Raw genomic sequence first — 15,490 nt, forward strand, 5'->3', positions numbered from 1 at the left:
TGTGTATCCTACATGTTGGCAAGGGTATCGATGGGCTGCCCCTCCTGCTACCTAAACCGAGCCACCACCTTTCCATGCGCACTCCTCCCCGTAGAGAAACATGCCGCCGTGTCTTCGCAGGGAAGAAGGGTCACCACGGGGTCCCTAGGCCCAGGAACAGCGTCTCTCTGTCGGTAAACCTGGGGCGATGGGGTCTGGACGCCTTCGCGTGTCCGCTCCCCGAGCGCAAAGACCACAGCAGCCGGGGGATAAGGAAGGAGAATCGGTTCAGTCGAAATTCTGTTCACGCCCTGCAGCGAACTGGAACAATTTAGCGACTTTGGCCATCTTTTGATAGACTGGGATTAAATTCATGGGAATGCCCTTCCAGGGTGGGACTGCCAGGGGGAGGGAAAGTTACCCTGGCCTAGCGTGAAGCCGCCGCACCGGTAACCAGAGACCAGCTGGCTTCGTTCCCGCTTATCCCTGTGTTTTACCTGACCTTGGGCCAGTCCCAGAGCCCCGGTTTTTAATACATCTGCAAAGCGGAGCTTTCCACTTCTCCAACTGGGCTGTTGTGAAGTTTAAATGAGATTAAAGACATGAAAGCTTCTAGAATAAGAGAAAACACCAAGATGAAAGTTTATAGGAAAGTGGGCAGGGATTAGAATAGGAAAAGCGAATCAGGTGACCAAAAATATTTGGGATGAGACTAACCAATCTTTTCCAGAAATTCTAAGATCTTTAAATAAGAGCCCTGTCTCCATATTTCTTTATATAATTGATCACTCGCATTAATCAATTGCAGCTTATCTTCATAGCAGAGTTCCAAATGCTGAGGGAGTGGATACAAGATGAAGTAAAGAAACCTGCCCACAATCACATTTCTCCTTAGTGCTTATCTTCCAACTTGTCTTCTCTGTCAAAACCAATGAATTGTGTGTTCCAAACCTCAACCACAAATCTAAGTTCTAGATCAATTTTTCAATTTTAAAATGTACTTTCCCTTTTCTTCCCTCCTCTCCATATTTGTCCTCATCCTTCCATCTTTCTTAAATTAATTAATTTTTTAATTTTTATTTTATATTGGAGTATAGTTGATTTACAATGTTGTGTTAGTTTCAGGTGTACAGCAAAGTGATTTAGTTACACATATACGTATATCTATTCTTTTTCATATAGGTTATTACAGAGTATTGAGTAGAGTTCCCTGTCTATACAGTAGGTCCTTGTTGATTTCATCCTATAAAAATTCATTTATTTATTCATCCACGCAAGAGCAACAACAAAAATAAGAAAAATGTACTGAGTGCCCATCATGTCTGTCAAAATGTGAGCAAAACAGATAAGCCGTCTCTGGCCCCTGGAGCTTCCAGTCTAGAAAGAGAATCAGTTTTTTAAAATAGCACAGTAACATATAATTACAAATTATAATTACTTTTCTAAAGGAAAGTAGAGGGTGTTATTGAATGGTAGAAGGGCAACCACACAGCTCTGAGATGAGAGAAGAACCCTTTTTGGGAATCTTCATTAAGTCTTTATCTTCCTCTGGTTCTCCCATAAGCAGGTCCTGAGACATGATTTTGGGTGCAGGTAGTTTATTTGGGAGGGTGAGGCAGGAAATGAGAAAGGAAGCAGGAAGAGTGAGACAAAGAGGGAGGGAATGTTATTAACATTGATGCGTTATCAAGCGGGCCACCCCTGTGGAGGGTGGGATCTCAATCTGGCTGGGGATCCCCGAGGGCACCGTGTGGAGTGCACCTCAGAATTGCCTGCCTTCAGTAGAAAGGCTGGACATTTTTCCATCTGATCTCCATCTGCCAATGACTGCCTGTTGCTCCCCCCACCCCAGGTTCCTCTGGCTGAGTAAGTCCCACAGCTTCAGAGAAAGCCGTGAGGCTGAACTGAAGGGCTTAAGGTGCCCGCAGGTGAGTGCAAGGGTCTCTACAGCAGAACCAGCATGAAATCAGAAGGCCACTTCCACCAGAGCCCTGGAGAAGGAATGGGATTCAGGCAAGAAGAGAGTGGGGCAGGGGAAGGAGTTCAGGTAGAAGAAAGAGCAGGTAGAAGACCCAGGGGAGTAACAGTCAGAGAACCAGAACATGGTGAGCGAGAGAGAGAATAGCATGAATGCATCCGGAGAGCAAGTGAGGGGTGTTCAAAGGACATTTTAAGGACTCTGAGTTGAATCTTATATACAGTGAATTTTTTTTTTTTTTTTCCGGTACGTGGGCCTCTCACTGTTGTGGCCTCTCCTGTTGCGGAGCACAGGCTCCGGACGCGCAGGCTCAGTGGCCATGGCTCACGGGCCTAGCCGCTCCGCGGCATGTGGGATCTTCCCGGACCGGGACACGATCCTGTGTCCCCTGCATCGGCAGGCGGACTCTCAACCACTGCGCCACCAGGGAAGCCCTATACAGTGAAATTTGACATAGGATTTTTAGCAGGGAAATAAGATGTTCTGCATAGACAATCAGGTCATTTGTGGACAAAGACAATTGTATTTCTCCCTTCCCAATTTATATACCTTTTATTTCCTTTTCATATCTTACTGCATTAGCTGGGACTTCCAGTACAATGTTGAAAAGTGGTGAGAGGGGCATCCTTGCCTTGTCCCTGATGGTGGCGGGGTGGCATCTAGTTTCTCACCATTAAGTATGATGTTAGCTATAGGTTTTCTGCAGATGTTCTTTATCAAGTTGAAGAAGTTCCCTTCTCTTCCTAGTTTGATGAGAGTTTTATCATGAATTTTGGATTTTATTGGATTTTGTCAAATGTTTTTTCTGCATCTATTGATATGATCATGTGATTTTTCTTCTTTAGCTTGTCAATATGGTGGATTACAGTCATTGATTTTTCAATGGCAACGAGATTTTTTAAAGGTCATTTTGGCTGCTATGAGGAGAAGAGATGGAGGTGGGGATGGGAGTGAGGAAACAAGAGTGGAATTGGGGAGATCGATTTAGAAATGCGTGGATAAACCGTAATGAGAGATGATGAAGACATGAACGAGACAGTGGAAGTAAGAAATGATGCAGGTAGAATACACTTGCTGTGATTTCTTCAATGGGTCATGGGGGAAGAGAGGGGGGAAAGGATGCCAATGAATCCCAGGTCTCTGCAGCTGGGTAGATGGTGCTTCTGGGAGACCACTGAGTGGATACCGACAAGTGTGCGCTGGACCCTGTGACATGAGGTCCTGTGACTTCAGCAAGAGCAGTTACAGTGGAGGAGGATGGAGACACATACGGGCAACAGAGTCAACCGAAGATGACAAAGTGGAGACTGACTTTGTCGTCAACTCTTTCAAGAAGTTTGAGTGTAAAATAGATGAAAGGAACAGGGCTGCAGGAAAAGAGATGGTTTCTGGGAAGATCTCGTTGTAAGGTTAGAAAGTCCAGAGCCGCTTGAACACTGCTGGGAAGCTGAAGTAGAGAACGAGGTCAAGTGTGAACTAATCAAGGATACCATTCCGTGTGCACTCCCTCTCTCCTGCACCATCTATTGTTAAATAGACTTGATTTTTTAGAGCAGTTTTAGGTTCACAGGAAAATTGAGGAGAAGGTGCAGAGATTTCCTATATGCCCTCTGCCCCTACCCATGCACAGCCCCCGCCCCATTATCAACATCCAAACTAGATGGTCCATGTATTACAACTAATGAACCTATGTTGACGTGTCACTATCACCCAGAGTCCATAGTTTACCTTGGGTTCATTCTTGGGGTTGTATATTCTATGGGTTAGGATAAATGAATAATGACATGTTTCCACCATTATAACATCATACAGAGTAGTTTCACTGCCCTAAAAATCCTCTGTGCTTCATCCCTCCCATCCCAACCCCTGGCAACCAATGATCTTTTTACTGTCTCCATAGTTTTGCCTTTCCCAGAATGTCATAGAGTTGGAATTATATACAGTATGTAGACTTTTAAGATTGGCTTCTTTTGCTTAGTGATATGCATTTAAGTTTTCTCCATGTCTTTTCATGGCTTTTGATAGCTCATTTCTTTTTAGCTTTATAATATCCCATTGTCTGGAGGCACCACAGTTTTCTTATCCATTCACCTGCTGAAGGACATCTTGGGTGCTTCCAGGTTTTGGCAATTATAAAGCTGCTATAAATATCTGTGTGCAGGATATTGTGTGCACATAAGTTTCCATCTCATTTGGGCAAATACCGGGGAATGAGATTGATGGATCATAGGGTAAGACACCACCAAACTGTCTTCCACAGTGGCTGTGCCCACCAGCAATGATGAGAGCTCTTGTTGCTCCACATCCTTGTCAGCACTTTATGTTGTCATATGCTTATTTTCCATCTATCTGTCTTTGGTGAGGTGTCTGTTAAGGTCTTTGACCCATTTTTTAATTGTGTCATTTGTGTTCCATTACTCATTTTCAGTCTCAACTTGATCAGATCCTTCAGCACATAAATTTGGTGTGTGTGGCATGTGTATTTTCTAAACAACCCTCTTTTGATTATATGTGTGTATGTGTGGTGTGTGTGTGTTCTGTCTTTAGGGACCCTACAGCTGCTACCCCATCTTGGGTCCAGTAGAGAGAGATCTGAGCCCAATATCTTCCATTTCTCTCCTGCAATTCCCTCTACCGAATTCCCATCAAGCTTTTGCCTCTACCACTTCAACGAAATTACTGTAATCAAGGTCACTGAGAACCTGTGCTTGATGAATACAATTGTCTGTGATGGGTCCTCAACATCATTTCAGACCAGCGATGACATGACTTGGCTTCAGGACAGCTCACTGTCCTCCCAGACCCCCTGCCCTTTCCCTCCTCATCTCCCCACCTTCTAGAAGTTAGAGCCCCTCAGAGCTGTCCTTGGACCACTTCTCTATCTACACTCCCTCTTAGAGCTTTAAATGCACCTACATGCAGACAAACAGCTGTATATCAAATGCAGCTGTCTATCTCCATCCTCATCCTTTCTCCTGAATCCTAAAATCCTATTCAGCTGCCTAATTGATGCCCACATTTACACGTCTAAGGAGCACCTCAAACCTAACATGCCTGGCACTGCACACCACCCAACAATGACCGCCCCCTCTCCACCCCCCAGGGAGTTTTCTCATCTCCTTGGGACCACTCCAGCCTCCCAGTTTCCAAACCAAAACCTGGAGCCGTGCCACACTTCTCTCCTGCCAAAGCCACTCTTGGTCAATCAGAAAACCTCTTTTGCTCTGTCTTCACATATATATGCAAATCCAACCACCTCTTCCCACAGGCTCATCCACCACTACCCTGGTGTTAGCCACCAGGGTCCTTCTCACAGGGATGGACTCGAGCTGGCCTCCTGCTTCCCCCACCAAATCTGATCTCAGCTCAGCGGCTCAAACCACTCCTTCAAGATGGGCTTCAGATAATTTCACTCCTCTGCTCAAAACCAGCCGTATCCTCCACCTGACTGCCTGGGAAACGTAAGGCTGATCCTCGCGTCTTCGCAAACTTGCCCAGCACCACCTGCTTTCCTGTCTGTCGGCGGCTGTCACTGTCCCTGCTCGCTGTGCTCCTGTCGCACGGGCCCTGTGCTGCTCCAGGCCTGGACGGTCCCTTCTGCTTTGAGTGCTCTTTGCCTGGACATCACCGAGCCTTGCTCCCTCTGCCTCAAGCCTGGTTCAATTACCTTCCAGGAGGCCTTCCTGACCCCCCGCCTCCCCACTCCGAAACCCCTTCCCGGAGGGAGGACAGTGACGTGCTCTCTGTCTCACGAGGACTTGTCTGTTTGTCAGCCCGTCAGGAGGTGCCCCGGCTTCCATAGCAGGGCCCGGCACAGACAGGCTCTCAGGAAATAAGTTCTCCAAGAAACGGATTCAAGGAAGAAGGGTAAACAATAAACCAAGGTCCCAGAGAAGGTGAAATGGTTGGAGGGGAGCACAGGGAAGAAATCCACCTGCCGCAGTCGCAACAGCGGGCAGAAGGGGTCAGTGCCACAGGGGTCAGGGGGCGGCGGTCTTCCTGGTCAGTCCCCGGGCTCCCCTCTTCCCAGTTTCCTCTCTGCTCTGAGTCCCAGCTTCTGCGGTACGATAGGACCCTGGCCCGATGGGCGCTCAGCAGATCCCTCCCACTGCTCGCATCCCTGTGCAGCGCTGGGACCCAGGGTGACACTGTGGGCGGTCACCCAGGAACACAATCCCGCCCCGCGCTGACCGCCTCCTAGCGACCGCCTAACCCCTGACTCCCCTCCTGCTGACCCACTAACCACCTCTCGCTGACCCACCCACCCGCTTCCAGTGACGGTCTTGTGATGACCCCCTAACCCCTGAGCCCCTCCCGCTGACCCCGCCCCATGACCCCTCCGCAGCCCGGGTCGGCTCACCCGGGTCACACCCTTTCCTCTGAGCATGCTCGGAGTACTAACGCCCACGGGCCGTGCCCACAGCGCGCGTTAGAGCCAATCTGCAGCCGGTGTGCGGCTGATTGGCGTTCAGCGGCAGAGACCGCGGATCCTGATTGGGCAGGCCTGCTGTTGTGGACGGGCCTACAAGGACGGAGTCCGGAAGTGCAGTCGCGCTGCTCGGGCCTGGGCTGGGGTCGCAGGGGTCGCCGGGGCGGCGAGGCCGGCATGGCGGCGCTGCGGAGGCACGGTAGGCGGGGATCGGGGTCTGTGGGGACCGGAAGCTTTGGGGGACGGGGACTCTAGGCCCTCGGGACTGTGGGGACCCGGGACTGTGGGGACTGTGGGAACCTGGGGCTGTGGGGACGGAGGCTGTCAGGACGGGAACTGTGAGGACCCGGGGCTGCGAGGACGAGGACTGTGAGGACCCGGGGCCGCGAGGACGGAGATTGTGAGGACCCGGGGCCGCGAGGACGGAGATTGTGAGGACCCGGGGCCGCGAGGACGGCGATTTTGAGGACCCGGGGCTGTGAGGACGGCGACTGTGAGGACCCGGGGCTGCGAGGTCGGGGACTGTGAGGACCCGGGGCTGCGAGGACGGGGACTGTGAGGACCCGGGACCGCGAGGACGGGGACTGTGAGGACCTGGGGCTGCGAGGAAGGGGGCTGTGAGGACCCGGGATTGTAAGGGGCTCCTCCCAAAGCCCAGATTCTGACTCTCAAACCATTTACCTGCAGGGATTCTGAGTTTCTGGGCACGTAACTAGTGTTATTAAGCTATGGTAGTATTTTTCGCCAACACCAAAGGCAGGATGGATACATTTAATTGGTTAACCTGGCACATGCCTTAGAACGAATGTCAGAGATACAGGGAACTCCAGACACCTCATGGAAAGCCCAGCAAACTTCTCATTACCCTATAATCATTAATATTAAAAAAGGGAAGATTCTATTTTTCCCAGTTTTGTTCAGATATGATTGATATATAGCACTGTGTGGGTTTAAGGTGTGTATACAGCACAGTGACTTGACGGGCTATGTACTGCAAAACCACCACCCAATAAGTTAACATCCATCACCTCATACAGTTACACAATTTCTTTTCCTTGTGATGAGAACTTTTAGGACCTACTGTCTCTCTCAGCAACTTTCAAATTCGCCATACAGCAGTGTTAACTATAGTCACCATGCTGTACAACTACATCCCAAGACTTAACTTATCTTATAACTAGAAGTCTGTACCTTTTGACCATCTTTACCCATTTCTCCCATCCCCCAATCACCTCTGGCAGCCATCAGTCTGTTCTCTGTATCTGTGAGCTCCTTGGTTTTTTTTTTAGATTCCACAAATAAGTGAGATCTTACAGTATTTGTCTTTCTTTGACTTATTTCACTTAGCATAAAGCCCTCAAGATCATCCATGTTTTTGGAAATGAAAACAGTTCCTTCTTTTTGGCTGAGTAGTATTCGCATCTGCTTTATTCATCCATCCATCAGTGGACACTTAGGTTGTTTCCTTGTCTTGGCTATTGTGAATAATGCTGCAGTGAACATTGGGGTGCATGTATCTTTTTGAGTTAGTGTTTTTCTTCTCTTTGGATAAATACCCAGAAGTGGAATTGCTGGATTGTACGGTAGTTCTATTTTTAATTTTTTGAGGAAACTTCATACTGTTTTCCATAGTGGCTGCACCAATTTACATCCCACCAACAGTGCATAAGAGTTCCCTTTTCTCTGGGCTTCCGTGGTGGCGCAGTGGTTGAGAGTCCGCCTGCCGATGTAGGGGACACGGGTTCGTGCCCCGGTCCGGGAAGATTCCCACATGCCCCGCGGAGCGGCTGGGCCCGTGAGCCATGGCCGCTGAGCCTGCGCGTCCGGAGCCTGGGCTCCGCAGCGGGAGACACCACAGCAGTGAGAGGCCCGCGTACCGCAAAAAAAAAAAAAAAAGAGTTCCCTTTTCTCCATATCCTCACCAGCACTTGCTATTTCTGTCTTTTTGATGATGGCCATTCTGACAGGCGTGAGGTGATGTCTTATTGTGTTTTGATTTGCAATTCCCTGATGGTTAGTGATCTTGAGCGTATTTTTGTGTAGCTGTTGGCCACCTGTATGTCTTCTTTGGAGAAATGTCTGCTCAGCTCCTCTGCCCATTTTTCATTCAGGTTGTTTGGGTTTTTGGCTATTGAATTGTATGGGTTCTTGCTGTATTTCGGGTATCAGCCCCTTACCAGCTATACAGTGTACAAATATTCCTTCCCCTTCAGTAGGTTGCCTTTTCATTTTGTTGACAGTTTCATTTGCTTTGCAGAAGCTTTTTAGTTTCTTTTGTTTGTTTTTGCTGTTGTTGTCTTTGCTTTTGGTGTCAAATCCAAAAAAATCATTGCTGAGACCCATGTTGTCAAGGGGCTTTTCCCCTATGTTTTCTTCTAGGAGTTTTATGGTTTTGAAGGTTTTAGATATGTTTCTCTTTTTATTTGGATTAGTTCGGGCCATGGTTATTTTTTTCCTCCTCTACGTTTAAAACAGATGGTTGTGGTTTTGCCCTTTGAAAGGAAAAGCCCAGTGGCAACTCTGGTTAATAAGCATTTGCTTAAAATAGGAAGAAGAAATGAATTTCTCAGTAAGGCAGAATACAGAGAAGAGTAAATAATGTTCCCAGTCTGTGGCTTCCTTTGTAGAAAAACGCTTTGCCTGGCTTCCCCCGTTGCTCTGAGCCCCAGGCGTTAGGACTCACCTGGTCAGCCTTAAAGAACAGATCATCTCATAGTGACAAAATTCCTCAACAGTCAGATGTTAGCTCCAAAGCGGGCATTACAGTATTTTGATGGGTCCCCAAGCTACTTTTTATAACCCCCACCAGCGGTGGAGCCAGCAGGCTCTGCAGACTAACTGTGAGGTTCGCGGGGGCAGCCCTGACTGTGGCCTTCACGGGCCCCTGTGGCTGTTTGACCCCCTGCACCCTGACTGGGCCTCCTCTCCTGCCTGGGCTCTGCCCTCATTCGCCAGCACCTGCTCTCCAGCCTTCCGGTAATGCGGCCTGGCCAAGCCTGGTGGCAGCGCCCTGCTCCCAACCCTCAGCTCGCTGCACCCAGAGGACTCGACTTTTCACCATCCATCCTCAAACAGGCCTCCTTCCTGTTGGGTCTCTGACAAAGTTACCGAGTAAAGTTGGGCTGTTGCAGAACATCGTGGTGAAAGCCTGGATTAGTAAGTCTTGAAAGCGTCCAAGCAGCCATTGTAAGTGAGAAACGCAATATCCATTCTCCGCATCTTCTTAACTAGGTCGCAGGAGCAGTCGTGCTGGGGTAACAAACACCGAGGACCACTCGGTGGGGTTTTAGCCGGAAAAGCTTCTAAGCGCTTGTAGCGGGTTGCGGTGTAAACCAGGGCCGCCTCTTGTCTTCCTGGTCTGCGGGGCTCGTGACGTGGACCCGATGCAGGCCGAGTGACGGTGGAGCAGATGCCCCGCTGGCCGCGCTCGGGGCGCCGTGGGCCGGGGCGGCGGAGGCAGCTGCAGGGCTGCAGCGTATCTGGGCTTCAGAGGAAGAGGCCCGGCAGGAGGGGGACTGTGGGGCTGCTAAGCCCAGAGCTCTCCAGCCCGGGGTGCCTTGGGGGCCAGGGTGAGGGCAGCTGGGCGAAGTGCTTCTCTTCTTGGGAGCCCTACCGCGTGCCTTGGAAGAAAGCCCCTCAGCTGGAGCTCAGGGTGAGAAAGCATGAGTCCGGTGGGCTGGCGTGCTGCCTGGGGGGCAGTTCTGAGGCTTCCCTGCAGGTCGGCGTCTGCTGGGTGGTGGGGCCTCCTATGCGGTTTGTGGCAAAGCTTCTCGGGATGAAAGGAGGCTGTTGCCTTTGCAGCAAGGCTGCTGGAGGGAGAAGTAAATCTTTACTGTTCTCCCCTTGATGCCGGGGAAGCCTGTGGCCTGTACTGGAGGCCGTCCCTTGGGCATCCTTTGGGAGCTTCTGGGTTAACAGGCAGCGGTGGGTCCCGCACAGAGTGTGGTGGGGAGAGCGGGTGAGCATCTAGCACAGAGTTACGGGTGAAGCCCGGTGGGGACTGTGGAATCAGGAGGGATCTCGGGACAGCCCGGCGGGGCGCTGCGGAGAGGGAGCTGCACTGAGGTTCTCTGGCCATCTCGCGGGTGCTGGCCTGCTCACTGGAGGCTGACTGCTGAGGGGTGTCCTCAGTCCAGCGTCCCCCCACCTCCCAACAGGCACCTCGCCCCTTTTCAGAAAGTCCGCCGGCTCTGCTTCTGTCTGTTGCAGCTTCTCCGCTTGGAGCATGTGGAGCCTTGTCCCCTGATGCACAGACCCCAGTGGAGCCTGGGGCACTCGCCCTTCCGGGTCCGCTCCACGCTGGCCGTGGACTCTCAGATGGGCGAACGTGAGGGCCATCCAGGGCCGGGGTCCGGGCTAGGAGGAGGACACTGCTGTCATCCCCTCCCTGCTACTCGCGTGTGTCTGTGTGTAGCTGTATGTGTGTGTCTGCGTGTATGTGCATGTGTGTGTCTGCATGTATGTTCACGTGTGTTTGTGTGTCTCCCCCATTGCACACTCAGACTTACACTGCCCGCAGCTTCCTTTGGAGTCTCAGACCCATGGGTACTGGCTGGGGTCCGTCTCAGTTGGGAAAACCCCACTTTCCTTTGTGTTGAGCCACATGCCTCGGGCGCCCCAGCAGGTGGACGAGCAGTCACTCACTGACCTGCAGGAAGAGCCCAACTCTCTTTATCCACAGAAGTGTCACTTCGGTGTTTTCTTCTGTGTTCAGTGTGATGCGGCAGATCCCTTCTCTTCTGGATCAAGAGCCCTTTTTCCTTTCAGCGATCTTCCAGGACTGAACGTGCGTGCCGCAGGGCCTGGAGAGGGTTAACGCAGAGATGGACCAGGGCCGGAGCGGGGGTGGACACGGTGCGGGGAGGAACTCCGAGCTGGAGGGGAGGGGCCCAGGCCACGGCATGGGAGGTGGGGAATAACTCAGGGACCAGGGAGGGGGCTCAGCCAGGTGGGGACATGCCCTGCAGGGTCCCGTACCTTGGATGTGACTGGGGACCGGGGCTCAGCTACCTCCTGACCACTGCTAGTGGTGAGCCTCACACTGCCCTGGGACCCGGGTGGGGTCACTGTCACCTCTGGGGAGTGCGGAAAGCCTCAGCCTGTGGCCAGCAGCAGGACAAGTTGGGCTTCGGCACACCAGCTTCAGGTCTGGTTCCTCTGTCACCATCCCCTGTGTGTAATGAGCCCCACGGAGGCGGTGTCGCCCAGGGCAGAGCCAGCGAGGTCAGACTAGCGCCCTCCCCGCCGGTCAGCGCCCGTGGCCAGGCACTGAATCTGTCCAGGAGGCCAGCAGCCGAAGGGAGGATGGAAGACGTGAGGGTCGAGGCTAGGTGGGGGCCATTGGGGCGGGGGAGGCGGGAGGTGTGCTGGGAGCAGCAGTAGGTCTCTCTCCCGGGCTTGACAGGTGTCACGCGGGCGTGTGTGCAGGTTGCGGCGCACCGGAGAAGGCGCTCCCTGGCACCCTCGGGCCTCGTCTGTAAGGTGGGGGCTGTTCTGTGTCCTTTCACGAGCTGGTCAGTCAGGAGCGGCCGCCGGAGGAGACTCAGGACAGGCCCAGGAAGGACGGTTTGTTGGGCTCTCGGGTCCTAGAGGCAGGGCCACTCCGGGCACGTGGGGGGATGGCCAGGGGGTCAGGGGACAGAGGACAGGACGGAGGGAAGACTGAGGGCACGGCCTTTACTGGGGTTTCCAGAGGAAAGGCAGGCGGGGCGGGGGGAACACGTACGATTGGCTGCTTTTAGTGATTTTGCCGGGCTTTGGGCGACAGGGCTGCCCCAAGCCGCCGGGCACCCGGCCCGGTTGTTTCAGGCAGAGGAGGGCCACCTCCCCGGGGGCGGGGCAGGCGGAGGAGGCCGGGCCTGGCCGGGCAGTCGGCATAGGTCCCAGGCGGGCTCCTGGCTGGGCCCTTTGCTGGTGGGGGGTTGTCTCTGCCCAGCCAGGCGGGACTTACGATGACAGAGCATCACAGTAGACAGAAAATTTAAGATGTATGACTACTCGGTGAACAGCAGAGTCGTGAGGATTAACGCGGGTCACGTTCGTGAGGTGTGAGGCCCGAGGCCCACGTGAGCAGCCTGCCGTCACTGTCACCCTGGGTGTGGGACGTGGAAGCGGCCGAGGGGGACCTTGTCGGGAAGACGGGGTGCACGACCCAGCGGCTGGAGAGACGACAGCACCCGGACAAGGCTTCAGGACTGTGGGAGCAGGACGGTTCCTCAAGCAGAGGGTGCCAGGCGCAGTGGGGGCACGATGGGGAGCCAGGGATCCTCCCTGCTCGGCTGGGGCGGCAGAAGCCAGTGGGAGGATGGGCACTTCCTCCCCAACATCCTCACGCAGAGAACAGATGACCCGGCTATGGTCAGGCAAGCCTTGTGCCCTTTGGGTTGAATTCCAGATCTGTCTGCTGAAAAAGCCAGTATCGATTAAACTGGAAAAAAAATAAAAGCATTGGAGTAAAAGTAATCGGTTATCCTCTGTCTCCCCATTGTAATGAGGCAGATTTCCGAGTTGCCTTTGAATGTCCCCTCAGCTCCCCACCCCCCCACCCCCCCACCCCCCCGTCTGTCGCATCTAGTCTTGGTGAGAAAACAAGACAGGCTGGGAGCTGTGTCTGCTCTCCCTGCATCTCCTGGGTTAGGACGCAGTCACCAAGCCCAACAAAAACGATCACAGCCTTATGTGCACTTAAAATGTTTCTGAATAGCTGATGGCATAGTAATTGCTGCTTAAAAAACTGCGAGGAAAAATTTTGGACAAAGTTGAGAATTTTTTTTTTTTAAGTGTTAAAGTTTTGGGAGAAGATGAAGGTTTAGTGGATATCTACCTCTTAAATGGGGAGATCACGTCAGACTGGTCATGGCGTAGGATTCCAGTTATGTCCCATTTGAGTACTATTTCTGGTCTTATTTTGAGAACTATCTTCCTTTTAATTAATATTTCAGAAAGCTTGCCAACTGTTGCTTAAATCTTAGCTAATTGTTTTTCCATTTATAATTCTATGATGAAAGTCATTAACAAACTATCATTCATTGAATTTGCATACTATATTGAGCGTCTCTTTCTTGTGAACTGATGCAGTGCTATTATCAATTTATTCCTTTATTCATAAGCATCCACTAAATACCTTCTCTCATTATAAGGATAAAATGGAAAAAAAAACCCATATTGAATATTGTGGGAGAAAAAGCTATGGAGAGGTTGGCAGATAAACATAGTCTTTACTGAAAAGAGAAAATTGAAAGTGCTGTATCAGATTCCAAGAAATACCCTAAGAAAATTTAAAGTGTCTCTTAAGCTCTACAGATATCAGGTGGAAAAGGGAATCAGCTGAGTCAGTGTTTACTGAGGTTGGGGAACTTCTTCCTTTCCTTTATGATTTGTCAGTGTGTGTTTGTTTTGCAACATTTTCTCTACTATGCCAGACTAAGGTCTGGAGGCTGTCATCAAACAGGGAAAAGGGCCACAGGGAAAGTTTCAATGAATTTCCATTTCTGATCTTATTTTCAGTAGCAATTTTTCATTTATATATGATTTCAAAAAGCCTGCCAACGCTGGTTTCAAATTCTAGATAATCACTTTTCCGTTAGATAATCACTCTAAAAACGTACATCATAAAACCGTTTGTTCTGATGTTTTTCTCTCATAATGAAATATCTCGAAGTCACTTTTTAGAAGTTATTTGTTAATATTTATGGTCTCTTTTTTTATTTTTGTGTAATTCCTATAAGCATGTGGCCCCATCAGTTTTACTGTTTCCCATTAACATCCATTCTTGGAAATATAGTTTTTTAGCTAATTTTATTCCTCATGACCCCAGATTAGCTCCACGTGTTTTTTTGTCCTCTGAGAGTTATGCTTTTCTGAGAGACAGTGGTTCATAGGGATGATTTGGCTAGAGAATTACAAATGACTCAATATCATTTCTAATCTCATCCATTACCAGAAAGATCTACAGTATATATTTACTAAAAATAAATGTATAGTTTTACACCAATGGTAAATAAAGTATATTGTGTACATAGATGTTGAGGGAAATGTGTATCACTTTACCATCAAAGTGAACTTTTTTAAGGAAAAGAAAAATATTTCTGACATTGATGGGGTGACTTAGTGGTCTCAAAGATCAGAGGTGGGCTTCGCTGGTGGCGCAGTGGTTGGGGGTCCGCCTGCCGATGCGGGGGACACGGGTTCGAGCCCCAGTCTGGGAGGGTCCCACGTGCCGCGGAGTGGCTGGGCCCGTGAGCCATGGCCACTGAGCCTGCGCGTCTGGAGCCTGTGCTCCGCAACGGGAGAGGCCACAACAGTGAGAGGCCCATGTACCACACACACACAAAAAGATCAGAGGTGCTTTTTTTTCTACCACATAGTTTTCATTTTCCTTTGCTTTTTTCAGAATGTAATATTATGGAAGAAAAAGTTCCTATTTCTGTTTCTTTTTTTTTTTTTTTCATGAGAGCCTTTTCTAATAGAAAGTACATGCACCCAGTTTCCCCTGATGAGGAAGCTTTCCCAGCTGGGAGGTGTGCCGGGAGCACCGTCTGACTCAGGCAGGAGCCTGTTAGGCATTCTGCCTTAAGACCACAGCGAAGGAGACCTAATTCCTTGAAATGCTGCCATTAACACCTCTGTTAAAAATGGAGCAAACCCCTTCCTTTTTTATATGCAACTGTTAGATTTTAAAACACGTGACTGTGGAAGAATAGTTCAGAATTGAATAGTTTACCACCAGCAGTCAAACTATCTATTTCCTTTTGAGTTCTTCCCAGGTGTCTACTTTCCAAAGAACACTTTCCTGAAATTTTATTTTTATTTGGCTTGTGTCTTTAACCTGAAATAGCAAGTTTAGATGGCAGTCCTCTCTGAAAATTATATCAAAATGACTTAATTCCCCTGTGACACAGAGACTTGATCTCTCTGTTTGGTATTTCGTCGCATTAATTTCAGACAGGATGTTTTTCTCCACAGTGACCTTTTTCTGTGTCTCTCATGTCCCAGCTCCAGCCGCCCGTCGCGTGGTGATTGTACTTGTCTCCTGCAGGCATCAATGTCCATTCCCCTGCTTTTTTATGTTCCGCTGATTGCTTTTTGACAGACAGCAGAGTTTC

At 50.3% G+C, this 15,490-nt stretch overlaps 1 protein-coding gene across 3 annotated transcripts in view; it reads left to right on the forward strand.

Moving 5' to 3' along the window:
* The first annotated feature begins 6,457 nt into the window (after window positions 1-6,457).
* The window catches only part of ERICH1 (glutamate rich 1), a 56,190-nt gene continuing 47,157 nt past the window's right edge, over window positions 6,458-15,490 (forward strand). The window contains exon 1 of one of the 3 annotated variants that reach the window (XM_022570890.3): window positions 6,458-6,585. In XM_022570890.3, coding sequence (XP_022426598.1) covers window positions 6,564-6,585 — 22 coding nt within the window. In that variant the 5' untranslated portion in view covers window positions 6,458-6,563. The remainder of the gene's footprint in view (window positions 6,586-15,490) is intronic. The other 2 variants (XM_089903624.1, XM_022570889.3) reach the window with 2 other exon arrangements.

The sequence above is a fragment of the Delphinapterus leucas genome, chromosome 21 (genome assembly GCF_059928025.1).
Source record: "Delphinapterus leucas isolate spDelLeu-1000000601 "Yukka" chromosome 21, BTC_Dleu_Yukka2, whole genome shotgun sequence".
NCBI lineage: Eukaryota > Metazoa > Chordata > Mammalia > Artiodactyla > Monodontidae > Delphinapterus > Delphinapterus leucas.